At 35.1% G+C, this 15,341-nt stretch overlaps 1 protein-coding gene across 1 annotated transcript in view; it reads left to right on the top strand.

Annotated features, from left to right (window-relative positions):
• Positions 1–15,105, top strand: part of LOC104078582 (myotubularin-related protein 13-like) — a gene marked incomplete at its 3' end in the record, with an annotated part of 87,816 nt that extends 72,711 nt beyond the window's left edge. The window contains exons 4-6 of the mRNA XM_009580265.1: positions 10,713–10,826; positions 12,484–12,594; positions 15,000–15,105. Coding sequence (XP_009578560.1) covers positions 10,713–10,826; positions 12,484–12,594; positions 15,000–15,105 — 331 coding nt within the window. The remainder of the gene's footprint in view (positions 1–10,712; positions 10,827–12,483; positions 12,595–14,999) is intronic.
• Positions 15,106–15,341: the final 236 nt, after the last annotated feature.

The raw sequence follows: 15,341 nt of genomic DNA, 5'->3' as shown, positions 1-15,341 counted from the left end.
CTCAATGAGATCAGCTCAAAACCCCAAACATTTGTTTATAACAATCTTACTACAAGATTGTATCATTCTTGTGTGTTGTCTTAAGCATATGTACATTAAAACATTGCGATCACAAAGTTGGTAAGATTAAATATATCACTCTGGAAAATGCACATAAGTAATAATTCACAAGTCTCCCATTTCCTGCCATTCACGTTCTCTTCCTCTCTCTGCCCCCTTGCAAAAAGAGGAAAAAGAAATTGTAAAAATTCCAAACCATAAAATGGCAGATTCACAAGATTCACAAATATTTCCTGAGTCAAGGGAAAAACTGCCAACAAAATTACTTTATGCTTTATAAAGATTTAATTTTTATGCTTGGGCTGGAGAATTGGTGATCCTACTGTGTTAAAGCATATGCCACTTGATGAGTCACTGACATTTGGTTTTTAGCAGAGGATGAGAACACTCAGTTCAGTTGTACCCTTTTTGAAGTGTGAAATCTGATCCCCCTTTGGATAGTATATTAGCATGTTATTCTTAAGATGAAATTTAATAACTTTTTGTGAATATCCCAAATGTTAAATTTGTTCTGAAAGTGACCTCTTGCTGTCAATGGCCCAAAGCACATTTTGTGGAAAAAACCTCCAATTTTTAAAATAATGTTTAGTATATTACATCATCATCCTTCTAAATCTGCTGAAAAATGGATGGTATGATAACATACAGAGATTCAGAGTTTTAAGTAATGCCTTATTTCCTTTCTGCTCCTGTGTAAAGAGAAAGTTGCAGCTAATGTTCTATATGATAAGAAATAGTTTTTGTATTTTTAAATTTAAAAATTTTATTTTTAATGACCTTTTATACATGTAAGTTCCTCTCTAGACCAGAATTTAAAGTTAAGGTGAGAACAGTTGTACAGAGGAAAGCATATTTCCATCTTCCTAATAACTCTGGCAGTAATTTCTCCTGTCCTGTTTATCCCCTGGCTTGTGCATTCACACACACGCACCCACCCACCCACACACCCCCAATTTGAACTCATGCTATTGCAGGTGCAAAAGCTTGTTTTGGGTAAAGGTCTCCTTTTCCTCTTTGCTCCTGTGCTGTGTCTACACAGTGGCCCCAAGTCTCAGCTCACAGGATAGGGAGATACTATCTTTTAAGAGACTTTTCTTTGTCAGTAGAGATCAGATAGTTTATCTGTCTTTCAAACAGTAGTAGTACTAGTTCACTAATTCATTGAAAGTCGCTTCAGTGTGTTTCCCCGTATGCAATTTAAAGGAATTAATTTACTCTATTTTAATTAAACAAAACAAAGATCTGTGCGTGTAGAATTTTGCTTTGGTGTACTTCCACGTATACTGTTCTATGTTATATAAAAACCATTATGACTGAGTTAAAATAGGGTATGAATTACCAGCTTTCTTAAGTTAATTTGATTTTTGCCATTTGTTCTGCTTATGTTGGTTAGGTCTCTGCAGTCTCCTCACCTTAGGTGTGTAAAGCTTGAAAGGGTGGAATCCTTGGATCACGTTTGCTGCCTTTGGGAAAATTAAGAACGGTTTAGTAAACTCTAAGCTCTAAGAAATTACTATTTACATATGCATAGTTCTTGCTAAAGACTTGTTACTGTAGTTCTTTAACATTCTTCAGTGCCAAGGTTAATGTGTTGAAAGCAATTGATTATTGCGGTGTGGAATTTCAGCATTTATAGGGTAACTGCATATGCATTACCTTGGACTTTCCAGATCTTCTGGGATGTGCATAGCCTAATGGCCTAGTCCAGAAATACACTTTGGCCTATGGCTGCGTAAGCTGGACTGAAAGGTGGAAAGCGCGGGTACTAGGTTACTTTTGTTCCAAAGTTCTTTCAATGTGTTTAGATGATAATGCATATAAGTATCTTCTGGAGTGAGGTGCATTAAATGGTAAACATCTAATAGATGCTGGTGGTGTAAATTTTGTGTAGTGCTGGAGGGTGCAATGCAAACTTCTTATTATCATATAGGAGTACTCTGAAGTGTCAGCAGTATTTAGGGAATGAATGAGCTGATCTGTTACAGAGACTTGAGGTTACTCTATTTGATAAGTTTACGATCTTTGCATAATTTTCTATTTTTGGTCCTTTTTTTTTGTTGTTGATAGAATCCCTACTGTGAATTACTACAGTTTATTATCCTGTTTTGAAATTACTAAGTCAAGATTATGGCTTTTATGCTGGTATAATTATTCCAGTATAAGTTTAGCTGCAGTGGTATGATTATGTAGGTGTAGACAAGCCATGAAGTAGATCTATTCACCTTGTAGTTTTAGTCCAGTACAGCAGATTGTAGGCAGGATGCAGATTTGTCTTCTGGAGGCAGTCAGCTAAGTTTATTTTAACTGTTGTACATGTGTTAGAATTTATTGGATACATGCGTTTGTATAATCTGAAAAGTAAATAAAATTAATTGATGCTGAATGTTTTTTGGCTTTTGATTGTTAATAAACCAGCTAAGAGTGTATTTGGCTGCAAATAAGACTAGTAGAGACTAAGTCACATGGAGAGAAAGGGATCCATCCCAAATGAGCAACTAGCACAAGACTACTAAAGCAAACTTCAAATAATTTTTCTTAAAATAAGAAATCATGCATGGTCTCTAAATTTTCTTTGCTGGGTAGTTAGAAAAACAATGGGCTTGCTGAACTTGGCACAATTTCAGTGCAAAATTTTGCATAGGGCAAACTGTTTTTGACAGTTATGATGAAGTACTAGAGTGAAAGTTTTGTAGTGAGAGATGTTCTTTCTCAAGGACTGGATGAATTAATGAAAGTACAATTCTAATTTCACTTTCTGTTCACATTTGTTTTCCTTTGAGTTTCAAATAACGCCTGCCAGCTTCCACCTTCAGAACGGTAAAGCTTTTTTTTTTCTAACTTTTCTATTAGTACCTCAGTTTAAATTCATTTTCCTCACTCTGACGTGAAGATAAACCTAATTTTTCTCTGCTCAACATTGATCAGAACTAAATGCACTGACTTCAGTAGCGTATACCCCCAGAGTGGAGATGTACGGTCAGCATGCCTGGATTGTCCTCATGTCTGAAAAAAAGTGGCATCTCTAACAAAGGCAATTCACAGACCTGCCTGCCACAGAGGTGGTTCAAAGACCCAGAAGGACATAGTGATCCAACTGGGGGGCGTCAGGGCCAACGTAAGTGAAGACTGGGTGGACAGCTGATAGTCTTGGAGAGCTGGATAACAGTTCAGGCTTATCTAGGAGCCTTCTATGTTGCAGATCTGATAAATGGCAGATTCGGGCATACATATGCAAGCATTAAGATGGACGTATCCAAGTTCTGAAGATGGGGCTGAAAAGACAGGAGAGGAAGGATAGTTATGGTTCCTGTGCGCTATAATTCAGCTGCGTATTGATGGAGCAAATGCTAATGTGTTCTCAAGCTGTGTAAGTTCCTTAACATCAACTACATTCAGTAGCAGGCAGAATTTTTTTGGACTATATTGGTAGGTCATTTTCATCTTTAAAAATTGACTTCAGTTCCTAATGTAGATTTTGGCTAGATTGTTACTTTTAAGTTAGATGTCAATATTTAGAAGCAGAGCTTCTTAAAATATTTTTTATTCTTTAAATAATATGGTGGTTCTGGCAAAATTAGGTTCATAAAAGTTCAAGAGGAGACCTTAAAGTTTGAGGGCTAGATCAGAGCAATGAATATCTCTGTTGAATAAAAAAAAGATAAGGTTAATATGAGTAAGTTGGCTGCTCTCATCTGTTTTCTTGGCCACATCTGTTGCCTTTAAATGAGTTGCAGTTTTTCACTGAAGTAGCACAAAATCAGTCACCTTTTTCTACTAAAAGTTTTAACATAATTTCTTAATCTGAAATTGTGGCTTACATGAATGTGCTGGTTTTCCACATGCAACATTTTAAACACATCCAGTGTCAGCCAAATGTGACTGACGGTAGAGGCCTTGTACTTGCAGTAGCTTTTATGAAAGTGGGTGGGTGGGAAGCAGAAAGATGTGTTTCGTAGTCCACTGCTACATGAGGGAAAACTTGGAAGTGTGAGATCAATCCTTATCAAACATCCACAAACATTTTTAACTTAGACATAGATCTACAGGAAATGAAATTAATTCATAGCTACAACGAGCTATTTGCTTGTTACGTGGATGCTGTAATTATTTTTCTTCTCTATTCCACATACCTGAGGCTAAGTCTGAAACCATGAATGGAATTAAGTCAGTTTATATTTTAGATTTGTGTAAATGTGGGGGTTTTTGTGTCCTTAAAATTTTTCAGTCAGAGAGAAAAGAAAGAAGGGAATGAAAAATAAGTCTGTAATCACTTAATTGATTTTTTTTTTTTTCTTTCCTTCTGTATTTAATAAACTGCCTGACTTAGGCTTAACCTTGCATTAGTACCTTTTGTGTGTGTAATCTGGGTATCAAAAGAGAATTAACGTGTTCTTGAAACTATTATCTGCCGATGAACACTAAATAAGATACATTCAAATACGTTACATTAAATGCTTGGAAGAACATAAGAGTTATCATTTTGGGTCAGAAAGAAAAGACATCTTGCATAGTATTTTGTCTCTGTGGATGGTTATCAGTGACTCTCTAGGGAACAGCAGAGGAACACGGCATACATAGTATCTCCATGAGTGGTCCCTCTTCTGTCTCTACAGTCCAAGGACCCACTGAGCCAAATATGCCTGTTGCATGTTTAGTAACATCTGTGAATTTCATTAACTTGTCCGGCCTTCTTATGACCCTGTATGCATTTTTATTACTACCATTCTGTAGCAGAAGAGTTTCAAAAGTTAAATAACCCTTGCATGAAGAGCTACCACCATTTATTTGCTTTGAACATATTTCAGTTAGCATGCTGATTATGGTGGTGGTTGTTTTTGTTGTTCTTCCTGAGACTAATTGTGAATGACCAGTTTACTTTGGGTTTGGTGTTTTGGGGTTTGGTCTGATTTTCAGGTGCCCAGTTTCTGTATGAGATTTGTGGTGTCAGCAGTGAAAGATATATAAAGAGTAAAACTAAGCAATGAGAAAAGGACCTGATGCCAAAGGACTTTCTAACAGTTTTGCTATCAGTTTGATTGGTTGAGCTTTTGTCTTGTTTCATGCAGTGTTACTACTTCTGTTTTGGCAAGCCAGTATGCAAAAAAGCTCTAAATGAAATTTCTCTCTTATGCTCCCTTTGATGCTAAGCACAGAAACTAAATACTTACACTATTCTTGGCCTCACAAGATGTCATTTAAAACTCATCATTTTCATCTCTGAATATATATTTCTGATCTAAAGCAAATAAAATGCATTGGGCAGAAAATGTCACAGGACTACCTCATATTCACCTTTGTACCTGCTTAAGTTTTGCTGAGTAGCGTACATAGTGCATACTGAAGAAACAGGAGACTGTGATGAAGTTTTGAAATTGTATCAATCATATGTGGTGAAGCCAAGCCTGTGCGCTCTGTATTGTATGCTTTCATAGATTCGCAGTGTTCATTACATTCCCTTTAATGTCTCCCTAGATTGACTGGCATGGGTACTGAACTGGGCGAGCTATGTGACTGCTCATCACTTCCTCCATTAGAATGTGTAAATCATTTTTCCACAGTACACTGTGTAGCATATGAGGAAAACATGTAATGTACATTTCAGTTTTAAGAATGGTTTTGCTCTTGATCTACACCAATTTATTTGAGGAAAATATGCCTTATTTTATTATTAAAATTATTCTTTGTTTAATACTTGGAATTTTCTTCTAATACCAATCTTTCAAACTCTTATCTCATTACAGTGTGCTTGATAAAATGCTGCAAACTGTGCCCAGTTGTTCTTACACTTTTTATGAATGTAGAGGGAGCTTTAAAGGAAAAGGACACCAATTTAAAGGAAAGCAGTACCTTATTTAATAATATATGTATCAAGTCCACAAGTATTCGATTTTAACTGCATCTATTAAAAATGTATTAAACCTTTTTCTAGACTGTGGATCTGGGACATCATGCCTGATCTGCTGGTAGGTAACTCCAGTTGTCAGTTACCTTCCTTATTAAAAAATGCTTGAATAAGTAGTCTGAATTTGTCTAGCTTGGGCTTAATGCTATATACATCCCTTGGCTAAACTGAGGAACAAATTGTTCTCGGAAAACAAGCAAACAAATAAATAGCAGAGTGATGATTAGCAGTGCTGATCATAGTTAATTTCTCTGAACTATTGGTTATCAGTCAGGGGATTAATGCTGATTTTGTTTTTTATTTGATCATGTGAACTTTTTTGAGGTTTTTGTGAGGGTTTTTTTTTCAAATGCTTGCACAAATACATTTATTCATTCAGCTGCTTTTATTGACCAAGTTCATGAACTATAAAGTGATGCTGTTAGTTCAATTAGTTGATTATTGTACATTCTAGTTTACCCCATCACTGTAGGTCACAAATACGATAAATGGATACCTCTCATGATACAAGAAGAAAGACAAACAGTTGAAATATATGCCTTCACGCTCTCTCTAGTTCTATATTCTCATTTGTGTAAGAACGTATGAAACTCATTACTATGTTATGTCAGGAGTTGTGTGTGTGTGTATATATATTTTCAGTGTAGATGTGGGTGTGTACATTCGTTAAAATACATGAAAAAAATTGAGTTTAAGAATATATTCGCCTGCTTTAAATGTACAGGACACACAATTTTTTTGGCCAGTCTGTTAAGAGGCCACTTTACAGCTATAGCAAACGAGTTGAGCAGAATGAAATTGCATCATATGTCCTTCAAAAGAAGTTTCACCATTTTCTGAGTTTGTTTATTATATATTATTTATGCAGGAAAAGAAAAAAAAAAAAAAGGCAAGTAAACAAATCAAACACCCTGCTGTAAAACCAGATAAGATTTTTCTGTTTAAACTTATGATACATCCTCAACCGTGTTCTGCTTACACAATAAATAAGCGCTTGTTTAATTGTATTTTAAAATTTTAAGAATGTAATTCTGTATCTAGTTTTAAAACTAGTTATCTTGATTTTTTCTATACTTTTTTTGATCTCATGAGGCATAAGTATTAAAATTCACTGCTATGATGTTGTATCTATGTTTTTGTGACAGTTTGGAGTATGACGATTTAAAATTTATTTAAGAAATATCTAAATTTAACAGTTTGGCAATGCTGTTCCTCCAAGAGATGCAGTGGGGGCTAGAAGAGAAAAGGCAGTCTTTAAAAAAAACAAAAGGACTCCTATCTACCTTCCATGTTTCAGATGCCCAGACTGTCACAACCATATGTATGTGAACAAGGAACCCTCACAATGAAGACTTCTGCAAAGACCGTTTTTGTTAGCTGGGTGACTTTGTGGATAAGAAGTTCTGTAATGAACATATTAATAATTGTAATATTATCTGGTAGATTTTGTAGACAAATTGCTCTATGGAATTGAGTCAGCCATAGTTTACAGATGTCTGCACTGTATTCTCCTTATAACTTCAGAAACCAAGTCAAGATGCAGAAGAAAAGAGGATTCTGGGTTTGGCAGACAGGGAACAGGACCCTGATGGGCTTCAGTCAAACACAGATATCATTACAGGGGACCAAATATTTTAAGCGTGGTGAAATCATGTATGATCACAGGTCGTCATACAGTTCCTTTCATTAATACAGTTAGACCAGTCTCTGTTACCTATTCCTTAGCCTACTGAACAGTTTTTCAGAACTTCATTAAACTGATGTTAAAAAAACATTTGTTCATTTCCAATCTAAAGGCACAGATATTTCTGAATTAGATTTTAAATGTGTATCACCTTTTAAACTAAATAGATCTTTAAGCATCTGGAACACTGGTTTGCTCTCTAGTGGTACATTTTTCTCATCTCAGCTGTTTTCGAAGTCTGCCTGTATATAGAAATAAAAAGGGGGAAATAAAAAAAGGCATCTCTTTCAGTATTTAATTGAAATTAAGAAAATTCTTAATCTGTTCTACTGTAGTATGAAGGGCTGCTAGCCAATAGTCTGGATGAGAGATATCAGGGAAGCCCCATAGCAGTATATCAAATACCATTATAATCTTCTAACCAATATAAGGGCAAAAGGAAAACTGTAATAATCAACTAGACACACAAAAAAAAAAAGAAATAGCGGTATTATCTTCTTAATTAACCACTTTAAATTCATCTTTCAGTTTATGTATCATTAGCAAGGTTTTACTTAACATCCAATTACTCTTAATTCAGTTGTAAACTGAATGCTATATTTATAAAATAAAAATGTATTGAGAAAAAAAACCAAGACAACTCTTTTATTTTGTTAGTTTTGATTAGAGAATATTTTTTCCTTAGATGAGAAAGGAGGTAAAGAAAGATGAAATGTGCATGTGTCTGAGCAAACGTGTAACTAGAAAGAATTAAGTTTGTGGGTTTACCCCTTAGTATTTAGTATTGCTACAGAATGCTTGTGCTGTTAATACTTTGCTTGAAAAGCAGGTTAAAAGTCATGTGTTTAAAATTATTATCTACTTAGTCTAGTGACTCCTAATACTGTGCCTGCGTGCCTGTCAGAACGTTTAGCCATGGAAGAAATACAACTAGTCACATTACATTTTTCCATAAATCTTTTATGAAGTAAGAGGGTGTTTTTATAGTGTAAATGATTTATCAATGCAGTACCGTGCTGCTATTGTGCCCTTTAAGTTTTAAATTAAATCTAATTTAAGAATTAATTCAAGACTTGATCTGAAGTTGAGTGGATTTTATGAAAATGGCCTTTTATAGAAACCTCCTACTTGTCTATGCACCTTGAGTTTTCATTATCTTAGTACTGTGTGAATCTAGAGAAGCTTCCATATTCCCTTGCCTCTAGAAATGTGGAATATGTTTTAATTTCATTTTTTCTCATGTTGTCAGGGTCCACAATTTGTCAGATAGCCAGAATCTGTTGCCTTTATGCCTAGAATTCGTAGTTGCTCTTCAGAACAGCTGATACAATAAACTTTTGTCGATTATATGTTTAGTGGTGTATAACCACTAAATTATAATCTAAAAATTCTTCTTGCATTTTTGGGGGCAGGAGGAGGGAACTGTAATTAATGTAAAAGCTCCCCCTGTCAACATTATAATGGATGGAAATAACTGAACATGTGTGGGACATGTGACTGTTGAGTTGTTGTGTTTCTCTATTAATTTGTGAATCACAATTTTAACCTAGAAATGAGATGCAAACTAGACTAAGCATGTACATTGCATATGTATTGGTTGCCATTTAGGTAAGAATTAACGTACAAAGCCAGTATATGACCATATGTGTATATATATTGCTGTGCCGATTGTTTTTACTTTGGTATGAAAATATTACACATATCTCTTAATTAAACAACTTGGTTAATACAAACATAAGTACTCTCTTTTTAAACCATTTTTACTTGAGCACTGCATTGTTCTTTAGATAGGAGGCTGTCCTCAGGTGAGGAAGTTCCTGAGCTGCAGATTGCTGGAGACAAGGAGAATGCACTGGAGGAACAGCCTCACTAAGCTTGCCCTCTGCTCAAGGAGGCCCTTGACACCAAGACAGGATACAAAGCTATAGATGAACCTTGACTTTATGGGTGGAAGGGCAATAGGCAAAGGCTCTAATGTAGATACCTTCACCTGCAGGTCAGGTTAGGAAGTAGCTCTTTATTACCCTACAGCTGTCAGTGCAGCTTCTAGCTGATACCAGCTGTTAGACCCTTTCAGAGTCATATGGAAAGGGAAGTAATTTTTCTTGTGTTCCTAATTAAGATAATATAGTGATTTTTGCTTAGAAGAATGCTCGGTCAGAGGAACAAATAAAGTACTTAGAAATTTGGTGGGTGGTGTGGGGGTGGAGAGAATTCATGCAGAATTTGGAAAGCACAGACTTTCTGTCATTTGAAAACTTAATCAGTTAATGAATTTGTCAAAGAATGTGTGGAATTTTAGAAATGAAAGTATTTAGTGACATCTTTAGTTTTGGCCATGAGTAATAATAAAATATTTGTGACTGAATAGTAAGTGCTGGCAAAGAGGTTATAGCAACTTGCACAATATCGTGAACAACTGCAAGTTTATCTGCATTGCATCTTTCTCTTTTTTTTAACCAGAACCTTAGTGGTTCATAAGTTTGAGGGATTTTTTGAGATATCTGAACTAGTTTTCTTGTGAAGAAATTCCTTGAGATTCCAAATTCACTGGGTCAGGCCGGAGATGACTTTATAGATAATTTTAGCTGTAACACTAGTGGAAATTCTTAAAGAAATTGAATTATATGAATATGAGTAGGACAACCAAACATTATTTTGTGAAATATATTTTTTTTTCTGTATTTGGAGTATAGTTTGATTTCACATCAGCTAACACTTTGATGTGAAAGGATCCTGTTCTATAATCCACTATCTAAAATGTGAAACAAGGAGCATTTAATGTGAAACATTGTCCTGTTAAACAGCTGTCTCAGAGAACTTCATTTTACATTGGTGCATAACTTCCCAGGTGAGTTATAACAAACTGAACTACATCTAGAAGCTTTTAGGGAGTTCAGGCAACCACTGGAATGTGCTTCTGTTAGTTGACTTCATTACCAGTTTCAAATAATGCGTTCATTTTCTTTTCTAAGGTTCTGAGAAATGTTAACTTTTTGTAAGAATGCTAACATTTTAGTGTGAGGTTTCTTTCTGCTTATTAATTGAAGTGTTTCTGTTTTCAAGGGAACAAAAGAAATTGAAGGTGAAGAGGAGTCTGGTTTAATTCCGCCTGCAGAAGTATTTGCTCCTAAAAGTCTGGTGTTGGTATCCAGACTAGATTATCCAGAAATTTTCAGGGTAAAGAACTTGCAATTGCCATTTATAATATATGTCAGCAGACAAATCTGTTTTTAATGAGTAGCAGTGACAGTACTTTTGATTTAAAGCATCTCAGGATTGATTTGGGAATTTTAAAGCAAAAGTAGACTTATATTGAACTAGATAAAATTCAATGTCTATGACAGTAAATAGCCCCTATAGGTTGAAGCAGTGCTTAAAACTGCTCCAAGCAGTTTTAAATCTACATAGAAGATGAAATAGAGATTTTTCTCTGCTCAATTTACTGTATAATGAAGGGAATTATTAGGACAAAACCAGACTTGCTCAGGTAAAAACAACACATCAACAATATTTGATTAAATATATAATGGTAAATTAATAGTGGAATCCTAGTTTTCCTCCATATGTAAGGCAAAATGTCAGAGCCTCTTCCAGATCAAATTAAGATGCATGACAGAGATTTAGGATCTTAGATTACTTTCAGCTGATGAAATATGGCTGATCTGAGATAAATGAAAAGCTTATATTTTTATTAAGCTAATACATATTAAGAGAAACAAATATAGTTCAGTTTACAGATCAAGGGAGGAAGTAATTCAACAGTTATGTTGTCATTAGACATTAAGAATGACTGTAAGGAGTGAGATTAAAAGTCCACATAGCCCAGTATTTTGTCTCTGATAGTGGCCGGTAGCGAACGCAAAGCAAAATGTGTAAGAGTAGGGCAGGCTGTAGAAATAATGCCACAAAATACTTTCCTAATTCAGTGTGAATTATAGTTAAATGACATCCTGAACCAGAGGTGTCAGTTATGTGGTTTTTTTCATATCATTTGCCCAGTTTCTTAATGTTCAGATTTTACAACAACCCGTGGCAAGGAGTTTCACAGCTTAACTATGTGTTATATGAAAAGTTAGTTAGAATTATTTCTGAATTATTTGCTGAATTATCAAATTACAGCAGTTAAAAGGCACCAAAAGGATGCTGTGGAGCTAAGTTATTTACTTCCTTTTTTCCAAAGGCTTCTTAGAATGTGATGTTAAATCATCTCACACTGGATTATTAAATTATTAAAAATTATAAAGCTCTGTCTGTAATTTCTTAATCAAAACTGGATCCGTACAAAAAAATACGGAAATGCTGAAGTGTTAATATATTGTTCATTTTAAAATAAATCTATATTGAAATAATAAAATAAAGAATGTAAGTTAAATAACGTGTGGAATTGTTGATCCTTGATGCTAGTCTTAAAACGAGCCTCTAAAGCTCGTTGATTCATCAGTGTTCTACTCTGGAAACCAGTCAGCTTTAGGTCCATAGAATTCAAAGCACAGATGAAGCTATGTTGATTTTATAATTTTTAAAAGTAACTTGTAATAAAGCACTTTTTGTATAATGAACAAAGCACAAATACTAAGCATTTAATTTCTTTTAAAAAAAGAATATATTTACACCTGCCGGCACATAAATCCCTTCTAAATAGCCAGGCTAATTTTTTTTAAATGAATGATTGCTTCTATAGCAAATTACTTTGTCTTCAGTTGGAAAGTACTTCACTACATTAATAACTATTAAGACACACTTATTTTTAAAAAATTATATACATAGATCTTTAAGTAATTTGACATCTGCCTTCCCTGTATAGCAGTCTAATATATTTTGTCTACCTTTCTAGGCTTGCCTTGGCCTGATCTATACTGTGTATGTGGACAGCCTGAATGTGTCACTGGAGACTCTCATTGCAAATCTGTGTTCATGCCTTGTCCCTGCTTCTGGAGGGTCTCAGGTAAATGGAAAAAAAGGATATTTTTCCAGTTAATTTAATTTATGAAGCAAACAAAAAATAAATTCTTGAAATATTTTTGAAGAAAAAAAGATCATAGTTCAGCTGAGTGCTTTCCCTGTGGCCTGTCTTCTAAAGACAGCAAAAATTCCATTCCAGGGTAAGGTCAAAGGGTTAATTTTGTCACTGAGTTGGCTTTTTACAAGGCACAGCAACAAATCAAGCAGTTTGTATAAGTTTAGTTTTTAATAGTAATGTGTGTTCAGGAATATTTCTGCTTGCTAGATTTCTTTAAAGGCTTTTTTTCTTTGCCATTTTTTAACATGTCCTTCACTTTAGTTCATTTACCTGTGTCTTTTCCTTGATGCAGTTCAGGATTCCACTGGTCTTTTCTTTGGTAACTCTTTTAAATTTCTGTTTTCATAAAATTTTTTAAAAATGCTGAAGAAGTAATTTGGACATGGTTTTCTCAAAGGTAATTAAATATTCCAGGTAGCCCATGCATTCAAAAACGAGAAAAAAGTTTTCCAGCAACTACACTTCTTTCTGCTTTTTACCTATGCTTTCTGTGAGCAGAAAGTCAGGTTAGTTTGTTGATTTACTTTAAATAAATTTTTCTTATGCATTTGTGGGTTTCTGACAAGCCGGTTGGGTCTTACTTGCTTGGCCTTCATTTTATGCTATGGCACTACTGGGAAATTGTAGTCCTTATCATGAAACGTACCTGGAAACTAAGTACGCCAATGGCAATATTTTAAAGTTGATTTCATACCCATTTTCTCACACTTCCCACCCACCCTATGGATTATCAACCTTCTTGAAATCCTACAAATCCCTAATTCTTTTCTGTTTTTCCCATAGCCCTGGCTGCTTTGGAATTTCTCTTAGTGCTGTAAGTGGCAAAATGTCCTCTCAGCTTAGTCAAGATCTACCTTAACTGCTCTCCAGGCAACCATGACTCTGTCTTTTTGCATCCCAAGCCTTCTGGTTTTGAAGGGGAGTAATTAGATTGTATCTTCCTATCAGAAACCCTCTTTTCCAGTGGTATTTGAACCTCATATTACAGGTTTTGGTGATCCACTTGAACTTCTGGCTCCTCTTCTATCCTCTTTTTATTCTCCCCTCCTTCCCTCCTTCCCCCCCCCCCCCCCCCTCAAAAATATCTTATTTGCCCCCCCGCCCCTCCATAAATATGGCTTTCCCCAGTGGCTGTTTCCTCTGCTAGAAGAGGGAAGAAAATTCATGCTCCTCCAGCTATTCTCCCTTCTGTTTTCTCTCTTTAAATCAAATGTTTTTTCAGTTCGAACTTAAATTTGCTACTGTCAAACTACCATTTTAATCAGAAATTAAGTCCTTCTGTTTTTCTTAAGCTTCATGCTTCCAGGGCTAAATCTGAATTACATATCTTAGAATGAGAACACTCTTCTGATGTTTATCTCCAGAAGTCCTTGAGAAGCCTCCGAAGTTATTCATGTGTCGGCTGTTGAAATAATTAACTGCGAAATTAGTTATTGACCTGCATCCAGGTCTGCTGCTAAAGTGCTGGGGAAGAGCATCTCTGCTACAGCTGAGGGACTTGCTTGGTTTTACTGTGGAGCATTTTGGTTTCAAACATCTGCTGTGCAGCAACTAGAGCTTGCTACCTTCATACATTCAACATTTTTGCTGCCATACAGAGTGGAATTGTACCACACTTACTGCTTGTAGAGAAACACCCCCCACCCCATGGTAGTTATTGGTTAGAGGTAACTACTTGCAATCACCCACTGCTTGAATGTCATGTGGATTTACTCAGAGGAAGGCAAGATTATTTTGCAGTTACAATGCTTTTTGGGATGCGATACACAAGTGCATTCCTTTCACTCCCATTTCCTGCCTCCCTCAAGGAAAGTATGTTCTTGCGCTGGAAGGGTAACTGTAATTTTAATTCTACTTCTCTATGCAGAACAGGAACATAGGAGTAGTAGAAGTGTCCTCTTCAATACCCATGTATCACAAGTATGTTCATACTTAAAACATGCATGCAGATGGTAGATATCAAAGAACTTCAGTTAGAAAATAATATGTATTTTTCTGATTTGAATGGGTTTTAAACTTTTTTTTTCTGGAAGGTTTTTTAATGTATTATTAAAAATGTAATATCAAATGCCTTCAAAGCTATAACTATTTAACTAATTCAATGGAAATGCAAGGAAGGCACTATCATGTTATACATTCAAGGAGACATCATTGTCCGCAAATTATACTTCAGATCTGTATTGGTTGATTCAATTATTCTTACTGACTTTAAACTTCTATATACAAAATAAATAATTTTTGCAGGATGAATCACTTATCTGTATGACAACAGCTTGTTTATTCTATATAAATTAAATTTATACTCAATTAAAAAAAAATTATTTCTACAGAAATTGTTTTCTTTGGGAGCTGGAGACCGACAACTGATACAGACTCCTCTGCATGATAGCCTTCCTGTTACAGGCACCAGTGTGGCTCTTCTCTTTCAGCAACTGGGTATGTCTAGGTCTGCTTTCAAAAAAAAATATTTTTTTAAATTACAGAATAAGGTATTTTCTGTTCTCATTCCATTCAAATCATGTGCCAAGAAAGCTAAATATTAATTTCTTTTGAATGAAAGAATGACTAATAGTGCTTTTATCCCCTAATAAGACATTCATATAACCTTTTTGTACATCCTGCCAGTGGTAAGTTATCTCCAATATTATCTAGTATCTGTGAGTGTACTGTGA

Source organism: Fulmarus glacialis, unplaced genomic scaffold, assembly GCF_000690835.1.
Source record: "Fulmarus glacialis isolate BGI_N327 unplaced genomic scaffold, ASM69083v1 scaffold16966, whole genome shotgun sequence".
In the NCBI taxonomy this organism is placed as follows: domain Eukaryota; kingdom Metazoa; phylum Chordata; class Aves; order Procellariiformes; family Procellariidae; genus Fulmarus; species Fulmarus glacialis.
Note: the sequence above shows the minus strand (reverse complement) of the source record. Positions and strands in the feature narration are given on the sequence as shown.